Below are 10,244 nucleotides of genomic sequence, written 5' to 3'. Positions count from 1 at the left end.
TGAGCAGTTCAAGTTCAGGTACAACATAGCTGAGTAAATATGAGGTATGAGTCGGTATTCTAAATTAGCAACCTGACACCAGAATAGGGTAAATATACGGTCCATGCAACATGCATGTTCACTGTACACACTGAAGTATGCAATATTAAGAAGAGGGAATGTTTAGTGACTCATGAAAATGGTAAAAATGAAAGATGTTCTGTACTTTAACGCATACAGTATGCAAATATAGATGTTACGATCCATTTTCATTCTTCCGATTGGCGGAAATAAATTTTGAGGTGCGGGTTTTGACAAATGCAAGCCCTCATTCTTATTTTGGGACTTGGATCCCTCCTGCAGTCACAGAGGAATATAGGAATACTAATTAAACACAAAGTGTGGATTGGAGCGATTTGAAATAGGCAGTTAATAATGACAGTGTACGGAATGCTGCAGAGTTTGAATTGTTTAAAATGGAATAAATCAACTGGCCTGACCAGTCAGTAGGCCTCAGATTTGAAGGCAGATCTCCAAACTCTTGGTGTCAAAGGCCCTTTAGGGACTTGACAGCCTTGCTCAGGTTGTTGTAGAACTCCGCCATGCTGGATGGGAAGAACGAGTCGACCACGGAGCGGGGGAGAAAGCCACCCAGGTCTGTCTGGAAGAAGCTGAACACCTGGGTTTTGTTGGGCTCTCTGGAAGAATTGAGAAAAAGAGAAAATGGAATACAAAAAAGTGATGTAGATGAACTTGAACTATTGCCAGAATATCCTCTACAAACACACACTGTAAGTGTTTAGTGTGTGTTTGCATACTCACCCTGCGATGGGAACACAGACGCAACCACATGGATGGTTAAACCCTCTCACGTAGCCAGACTGGGGAGGACAGCCCGAGTGACTCACATTGGTGGCTGTTTGACACACACACACACACACACACACACACACACACACAAACACACACACAAACACACACACACACACACACACACACACACATGTTTTGTTTAACATAAAACAGCACCAAAATCATCATTGCCAAGCGTAACGTAACACAAAGTAGTAAAGTAGTGATTTTATCATCGTAAAACATACTTCATTCTAGGGCTGCAACAATGAATCAAGGCCAGCGATAAAAATCGATTATTAAAACTTTTGCCAACTATCTTCATTATTGTTTCATTGGGTCTTAAGTTGTTGCACGCTGCGGGGACTACGCCCACACACATTGCCCTGTATTGCACCGGCTCATATGACGGTTCTCTCGAGGTCCTGTAGCTGTTATGATGGTATAGCCAATGGCTGTAATTCACCATGTGTTGGATAACACATCCATGGTATTATCTTATACATCCAAGGGATGTGTGGATGTATGTATGTTAGCTGTAAAGCCGGTAACTTGGATTTAACGTCTTCAGCGTTTGCCAAACTGACGGAGCTATCTGCTAGTAGCTAAAATCATCAAATTAAGAAAATAAAATTATTTTGGTCTTTTTTTATCCAATTTATTGATTAATCAAGAAATAATCAACCGATTAATTGGTTATCAAAACAATGATTAGCTGCAGTCATACTTCCATCAAGTTGACAGAAACAAGAAAACAAAAATGATCAAAAGGCATCTTGGTTCGTCTCTCCACTGTTCCAACAATTACCACTCTGGTTTGGTTGAAATAAACTCTTAGTTCACCCATTTTGGTGCATGTGAAAATATGCTAGCACTGTACACGCTAAAAGTATTTTATTTAAACGGAGTCTGGTGAGTTTGGCGATGCAGAGGCTGTTTTATGTTTAACCAAAAGGATCTTACTCTTTAACAGAAAGGTCTATCTCAGTAGGGAACCTTTCCAAAATGTTGGCAGACACTAAGACTAATAATCTGAGCCTGTCAGAGGCAAAAAAAAGCATCTTAATGGATCTTAAGCAGAGTCATTTCACTGCAGCAAAGTCCAATAGGGCCAGAAACACGAGTAGCCAGACCATAAATCAGGCTGTAAACAGGCCAGCAGTTAGGAAAGACATACTTCCTGATAGGAATCGTAGTTTGAACTGTGATGGAGACAACGAGTAACAATTGTATACCTTGACCGTTTGTTTTCTCTTTAAAATAAGTTTGGTTCACCCACCCCTTCTCATCAGCTTAATATTCATGAACTGATCCAAAGATTTTGTATTATAACTCTAAACCAGTGTTCCCAGTGAATTTATTGGCTACACAGGGATTTAGTCGTCACATCATAAAATGTGATCCAATGTTTAATAATTATCAACCTTTATGGGAAATTGTGTAATGTCATAATTTTTCAAAAGTTAGGCCTTGATCCTAGTTGGATGTTTTAGTAATCCCAGGTGGCGTAGAGGGAAAAGCCCTACCCATCACCAAATTCTACCGATTGGCCAGGTGCTCCATCAAACACAGCTAGCGGTTTCTGTGGGTGGGGAGCTGGTGAGAGATCATGCCCTTGTAGCGCCAACTGGTTCTTTGCAAATTTGCTGTGACTTGTTGTAGGAACATGTTGTATGTTTCTGCCTATAGTTACTGACCCATCAAAAGTGGGAACTACAACTTTAACTAGGTTTCTGCAGTGGAAATGCAGGTAATTCTAAGTTGACATTAATGCGTGACATTTGAGCCATTTAGTTTGTTTAGACCTGTAGTCAATCCGCAGCACAGTTAAATCTCAGCCTTTCATCCAAATCACTCCCACAAGTAAGAAGAGTCCAGCCCCTACTGCATGGCACAGTGAATCTTAGAAAGTATGGCGGGGCAGTTGCAGCATAACAACTGTGCATTTTGCGATAGAAGAAACACATTTGGCACAGATGTAGATGTATATGTTATGAAAACATATGGATATCGGGGCGCTGCAAATTTTGACAGACATTTTTCAAAAGGGCCACCTAATATGCATTAAATGTTCGTGAATGTTGCCGAAAACCTTTTTTTTTTTACTCTTGATTGCCAAGATTTGTTCAAGCTGATCAGACCAGATGTCAGAAGACTAAAGACGTGTTTTTCTCCTCTTCATTTCTAAGGGTGCTCTTTGAAAAGGTATTAACTTGAGGAAAAAAAACAAATAAAAAGGATCATGGTCACTTCAGCGTAGGCATGGGCCCGAATGACATTCTGACGGTATGATAACCTTCAGCAAATATGTCACGGTTTCACTGTATTGTAATGACTATAAATTACTTTTTAAATGTCGGGGTAAAAACCAACACATTTTTTTAATTGATCTGATGGTTATGCTTTTCTCTCTCTCATTGCTAGCGCAACAGGTCTCTGATTCACACTTTTTGCACATGTACGAACATTAACAAAGTCGACTCTACCAACACGTACAATAACAACTTCTGCTATATGTGTTTGATCGCCTATTCACAATTATTGGTAAAGGACTTTTTTTTTTTATACCAAAGAGGGTTATGAAAGCTACCGCTCCAGGATGTGTCCTCTGTCTCCAATGAGCCATGGAGGCTTATAGGATTGATTGCACTACTTGCGGCCATCACACGATATTGATTTATACTGTTGATTTAGATGTTGCTCACTGTTTGTCAAAGAAGGTACTGAACGCTGGCTAACATTTGGAACATGCAAACATTTCAGATCAGCCTTTGATCTGAAGGGGTGTCCACTCCAAATGTTCTCTGCTCACACTGGGTGTGCAGTGTCCAGTTTTGTTGGTCATGACACAAAAAACAGCAACCTGGAGAGTTCTGCTAAAGCTCACAGAAGGCCTGGTTGACATTGATCCCATGGCACCAAATGAGATACCTCAGAATAGAATACACTGCGTTGAGAGGTCTGTGATCTTGCTCACTGACAGAACAGACTCCATTAGCAGGCAACTATGTGTGGGGATAGGCACTACTGCATTACCTTCACCAACTATCTGTGGCTAGACTAAGACAGCCGAAGGTCGGTATGAACCTCACTGGACCATTAAAAACGTGCTATCAGCTTGTAGCATGCACGGACTGCTTAGGCGCTGTAAGTGCAACGTGGCACCACTTGCTTGCACAACTGTGACTGTGTGAAGGGAAGTGTTAAAAAATGCTTTACAATGCTATATTCATGGCCTTTAGAACTCCAATATCTTTTCACAACATATACATTACGTTTCATCACAAAATGCACAATTGTAAAGAAAATGTCAACCTAGCCACCCCACTAGCAGAAGAGAAAAAAGAAAGAGACGTTACGCACCATTTGATGAAATTGTGCCATCCTCGTATTGCTTGACTAAAATGACATCTACAAAGTCTCGTGGAGCTATGATGCCCATAGCTGCTGAGGGTGTGACTGTTCGGCAGATAGAGATGTCCTGTGCAAGAGTGGGGGACAAAATAATGTATTTAAAGACTCAAACAGCCAAAGAAAGCAAAAGCAAAAATGACTATCACCTATGGTATTACATGTATACCTTTAAAGCTGCACCGGGGCATATTTTCTTTTTAAAACAAATGTGTATTTTTACCGATTTTAGCCGATTTATCAAATTCAGTTTGGAAAGGGTAACTGGCAAAGCAAACACCAGAAGAGATAACTGACATCATAATATGCACTGTACCCTGTACAAATATGTTGCCTCCAGTCTTTCTTTACCCATTTACCTTGACCAGTTGGGTCAATGACCAGTTGGGTTATTAACAGGCATTTTTTTAATCCTCTCAGTTAGCTTATGGCGTTTTTCCACTGCATGGTACCTATTCTACTCTTTTGGTTTTCCATTACAAAAAAAAAGTCCTGGTAACAGGTACTTTTAGTACCACCTCAGTCGAGGTTCAAAGCAATCTGAGGCGATACCAAAAGGTGACGTGAAAACCTGCAGACTACTGATTGGTCGGAGAGAATCGTCACTAATCACTGCGTCACTATTGCTAGCGACAGATGGGGGGGGGTGTCCTGAACAAACCCGCCGTGTTTAAACAGTTTAGCCAGCGAGTTTTTCTGGCTGCCTCCAGCTTCTTTTGAAAGTAATTTGTCTTCTGACAAACAGCCACATGCCAAGAATCAAAAGCAAGACACCTTTGACGTTCTGTGGATGTGTGTGTGTGTGTGTCGCATTAGGTCACGGCAGTTTCCCATGGATACGACGACAAGACACGCTCTTGCTCTGCAAAGTTTGCATCCCTGAAACCACAAGGACGTTTATTGACATGACCTCACTAGATTTCTGGGTACTGCATTTTAAAGTTGCCGTTTCAAAACAGTTTCGCTGCCATGTGAAGCCACAAATATGTATATGTATGTATGTTATACTAGGTGCAGCTTTAAAATAATTCAGACAGACAATGTTTTAGGGAAATCAAATGCAATGTACTGTATGGAGTGAAAACTGGGTTAAGGTGTACAGGATGATCAGGACAAAACATCGTCTAATCATAAGAGAGAAAGAAATGAACACACCTCCGTGATTTGTTCCAAAAGCTCGAACCTTTTGACATTGTTGTCCCACTTGACTCTGAGCCCACTGGGTACGGGTTTCAGACACTCCCACACTTTCTCCGGGCTGCCGCTGACAATCCCCTCGCCCTTATAACTGCAGAGAAAGTCAAACGACAGAACACGGTCAGGGACGCAGATCAATAAGGCCCGGCTGAAATTATTTTCATATGTAGAGCTGTAACGAATTTTTGCTGGACAATTGTTTCACAAGTTATTGTGATTAACAACATAATTGTCTCTTTCAGTCATATTTAAAAATAAGTATTTGTTTACTAATTAATTTTGTTTATTCCTTTATTTAAACAAATTAAAGTTCTGAATGATTCCCAGGGTACAACTGTTAGTTATATATTACTGTCATATGACCCAGATAATGGGGTAGTAACATAAATACACAGCCTATGAAATAAACCATGCCTCTTTATTATGATAAAACTAACTGTATCCCCCTCCTCGTCATTTTTGTGATCGTGTCACCAACTAGTATAGCTTTAGCTCAACAGTCCAACCAATAACCACTTATTGACCGTGATTATGTAGAAAACAAATTTGACATAATGTAATAATGTTACAGGCATATTTCTATGTTAATGGACAGGCAAACAATTAAACCCCTGCACACATAAACAGTCTATTTATTCTACTTTGCACACTATTTCAAGCAATGAAAAAACTATGCAAACAATGCAACTTGTTTAAAAAAAATATTTAAAGTATGACGCAGAAAATAAAAGTCCAATTTTATTGCTAGGGTTTTTTTCATGATGTGATCAGTCCTGATCCAACTTTGTTTGTTGGTTGTGTGGTCAGGACCAGCGGTTCCTAAAGTGCCCATATTCTGCTCATTTTCAGGTTGTAATTGGGTTTTGAGGTTGTACGACATTAGGTGTACAAGGTTTCATTTTATTTTTTTAAACACCCAATTTGTGTTGAACTGCACATTGCTGCAGATCCTATTTTGTGTTTAGGGGACTGTTTTAGCTACAGAGTGAGACATCTGACTTATATACTATCTTTCTAAACGAGAGACACTTGGAATACCTGCAGAACAGGGACATGGAAGTAGTTCTTTTGAGGATTATGGTAAACTAGTGTGTGTTGTAGCAGTGTTTTGCCATGGAGAACAGGCTAGCATGCTGGCATGCTACGGCTAGCCACCTCGTCTTGGCTAACGACGTAGGAAGCCATGGAGATTTTGAACAGCTCACCTGGAGACTGAAGTCAGAGGACAATCCGAAACCTATATCTCAATCAAAACAGCACAGATGGGATTTTTCCCAAGTTTGTATGCGTCTGAAAACACCAGAGACACAAAATAACACCCCAAATTTATTTTTTACAATATGGTCACTTTAAAACTTTTTTCCAATAGTGTCCACCCTTTGAAATATTATTGTTTGAGCCAAGTACAGCGCAAAACATTTTACGGGACTGAAAAGCTGCACAAAATTCCAAACTAGAATACTAGACCTAAGTACAGTCTGCCCCCCCCCCCCCTCCCCTTTTTGTTTGCTAAAAAAAAGGGGCTTTCGTACACAACTTTATTTTGTTAGCGTGGCAATTTTATGAAAAGCTAATGTCCACTTCAGTCATATCTGATTTAAGTTGAAAAGTGGTCGCAGCTAATATTTTGTTTAAATATCATGTAAAAATAAAGTAGCATCAGTGTGCACAACAAACTCACCAACTTCGCCACAATATTATTCCAGGGAGAATTCTCGCTGAGAACTGACTTAGTTGTTACAGTTGTAGTTAGCATGTTATTTGCTCATAGTTGCAAGCAGAGCTCTAACTGTTATCCTTATCCTTGTGTTTATTACCCTTACACAACTGCAAAGTGTTCTTCTGAAATTTGACCTACAGATTTTATCCATTGAGAAAAAAAAGAAAAGATGAGCTTTCTCACACATTCCCAGGGAACTCGGACGAGGGACGCCAAGACACAACCACGTCATTCTGCCAAAGAAAACACATTTACAGTCAGCGACATTAGCCTGAGTGTTATGAGTGTCCCTAGTAAATGCTGTTCACTCCCGCCACACTACTTGGTGTTTTCCCTAGGTCTGCGGAAGACTAGGGGTTAAAGTGTCCTTTCTTAAAGAAAATGTAGTTTGTCAAAAAAATTAATTGTAAGTTGACACTTTTTTGGACCATAATTAGTACCTCATCTGTGTCTACAAAGTTGGAAAAGCTAGATCAGATGATAAATAAATAACACTCAAAAATCTTAATAGAACAAACTTGCTAAAGAAGTCCACTGAGCTTTTAGTTAGTGTTTTATTATTTGTGAACTAATTTATTTATTTATTTATGTATATATCATAGACAGTCAGCACATAGTAAGATCAATTATCTGAAGTCTATCTAAGGTATCTGATCGGACCAAAAATGTGATATGTATAAATGAGTTAATAAAAATAAAGTGAAAATGTCAACAAAAAATCAATATATATGAAAAAAATAATAAATAGTAAAAAAAGAAAAAAGAAAATAATAAATAAGGGGGGGTTGTCAGGGGTGATAGCCCTCTCTTTTAAAACATTTTTAGCAAGACAGGGGTCCATCTCCTCAAAAATGCATCCCTCTGGAGCCTCTGATTGTGAGTTAGCCATTCTGTAGAGCTCCCACACCCGCTTTTAGTTAGTTTTGATGTTCACATTGACTTTACATTAATTCGGCTTGGGTGCTACACCTAAGCTTTATAATGGTAGGCGGAACCCTATTTATTTCCAACCAAGAGTCATAACTTGTGTTTTTCTGCACTCTTACTTGAGGAGCATATGTGACAGATGAGTTGATAGACCAAGCTGACAGTCAGCCATCATTGAGCACCTGTGGCTAACATAGCTTTTGCAGTGTGTTCAGCATCCATGGCACTGCACTCATTATAATATTAACTGTTCAGACATATAAGAATATTAGCTCAGTTTTGGTGCTACATGTTGCTAAAAGTGTTCTGACAAAGACATGTACTAAGGTAGATTGAATTCTTAGTATTCTGGTTAATAAACTTTATGCTCAAATATCATATTTCACAACAATAAGGGTCAACACAAGTGAAATGCCAATTAGGCAACATTATCAGATTATGTCAGCTCTCCACCTTAAAATTGTGATGTCACTACTTATGACCTAAAACGAATCTACCATACATATTGTACCATTTCGTGAACTAAAATTATGAATTTAAGTCATTTAGGCCAAACTATTAACAAAGACTAACACTTGCTTGGTGCATTGATTGCAAAATTACTAGTTGAGACTCAAGTTGCGTTCAAGTTCTGTTTTGTCCCGTCAGGTAAGATTAGGTTGACGTGTCGAGTAAGGCCACATCAAGAAACCTAACATTTATCCATTGTACGTTATAATAGTGACGTTAACAGAGTACAGCATGTCTCTGAGCCAATGTGAAGAAATATGGTACATTTTATATCACATTATAATGATGGCAAATATTTACCGATTTCTTGCATACTTTCCACCCGGACTCATCCGTCTTGTAGCTTAGCAAGCAGTCACCCACTGCCTTCGCTTTATGCTCATAATCCATATTACTTAATTCACTTTGCAGACTAGCCGACGTTACACTGGCGAAATGGTTGACACGATATTGTTATCTCTCAATTCAATTAATAAAAGTCAAAATGTAGGTTTTGTAACGAACGTGCAGCAGCGACAAGTTACTTAACGTTAGCAAGTACAACCGCTGCTACAGAGCTAGCCTTAGCCAAAATGAATGAAACCTATGCAATGCCCACATCGTTTACGAACAGCAGCTAGCTCGCGGCTCTGAGGTACGTGACAACTCTGTCTGTTCACTGTAAAGCCTTTCTGGTCGCGCGACAGCCCACACCCGTCTCATGCAGAATGTTAAATTCCAAAGTATTTGAATGAATTTCTTGAAATACAGGGAGAATAGGCAGCAGAGGTGTCAAATCATCCAGATAAAATTGACTTCCGTTTGTAGCTTTCAAAAGAAAACCCCTTTTTACAAACGTAAGTGTTTATGGAATTGTACAATTTGCTAAAAAGGTTTTTAGTGTACTTTAAACAATATTCAGTGATTTAATCACGTATTTTACTATTGGTACGTACGCAGTAAAACATGTAATTAAGCGAAAATGTTCCATGTATCTTATTTGGAAGGCAAAAGCACCACACCGGCGTCAGGCACCTGCCACCGGAGCACACGCTGTTTGCAGCATTGTAAGCTGGGAATTGTAGTGGTCACTTCTTTCCTTCTGAAATGCTGCTTAGTGGTGTACCATGCTGCAATATTTGACATCGATCCGATACCAAGAACATACAGCGCCTGTGTCACCGATACCGATACGTTTGAGTAATTAAGGTGGGCTGAAATATTTTTTAAACTTGAATAATTGCATTGAAAAACTGAATTTAAATTACATAATTTGAAATCATATCGTTTAATTTGAATCATTGCGTTGATAAACTGAATTTGAATAGTATAATTTGAAATTGAATTTATTAGGTTGAAAGTCCAAAAAAATGTGATCCTCACTGAAAATTCAACTCTCTATAAATCTTCACATTCAGTTCTCACAACTGTGACAGACATCCGGGTTAGTTGAAGGAGCAATCAATAGATAGAGTTCAGTGGCGCAGGATCAGCTCTAAAGATCCCAGACAGTTGTGTTGCTTATGGATGTTCAAACAAAATAAAAAAATAAAAATAAAAAAAATGAGCAAGGAATAACATTTCACAGGTGAGAATGTGTTTTATGATACATTTATATGCAGCCTTCGACCTTCAATCTGACCTCCAGCGGCAGCGGGAGGCGGAGATA

At 39.1% G+C, this 10,244-nt stretch overlaps 1 protein-coding gene across 2 annotated transcripts; it reads right to left on the bottom strand.

Annotated features, from left to right (window-relative positions):
* Positions 1-279: 279 nt before the first annotated feature.
* Positions 280-9,380, bottom strand: stard5 (StAR-related lipid transfer (START) domain containing 5). 2 transcript variants are annotated; one of them, XM_034868151.1, is made up of 6 exons: positions 8,897-9,380; positions 7,343-7,392; positions 5,398-5,530; positions 4,195-4,312; positions 802-895; positions 280-677 (listed from the first exon to the last, which is right to left on the bottom strand). In XM_034868151.1, exons 1-6 carry the CDS (start codon positions 8,984-8,986, stop codon positions 527-529), a joined length of 636 nt encoding a protein of 211 aa, XP_034724042.1. In that variant the 5' UTR covers positions 8,987-9,380; the 3' UTR covers positions 280-526. The 2 variants fall into 2 exon arrangements, with proteins under 2 accessions (XP_034724042.1, XP_034724051.1); XM_034868160.1 differs by lacking the exon at positions 7,343-7,392.
* Between the last annotated feature and the right edge of the window lie 864 nt (positions 9,381-10,244).

Source organism: Etheostoma cragini, chromosome 1 (assembly GCF_013103735.1).
Source record: "Etheostoma cragini isolate CJK2018 chromosome 1, CSU_Ecrag_1.0, whole genome shotgun sequence".
In the NCBI taxonomy this organism is placed as follows: domain Eukaryota; kingdom Metazoa; phylum Chordata; class Actinopteri; order Perciformes; family Percidae; genus Etheostoma; species Etheostoma cragini.
This window is presented reverse-complemented; position numbering and strand designations above follow the sequence as displayed.

Coding starts and splice junctions, on each gene's coding strand:
- stard5 (XM_034868151.1), bottom strand. CDS start 8,986: ATGGATTATGAGCATAAAGCGAAGGCAGTGGGTGACTGCTTGCTAAGC. Junction 4,313..5,397: donor TTTTGGAACAAATCACGGAG/GTGTGTTCATTT, acceptor ACTCTTGCACAG/GACATCTCTATCTGCCGAAC. Junction 678..801: donor GTCTGTGTTCCCATCGCAGG/GTGAGTATGCAA, acceptor CAATTCTTCCAG/AGAGCCCAACAAAACCCAGG.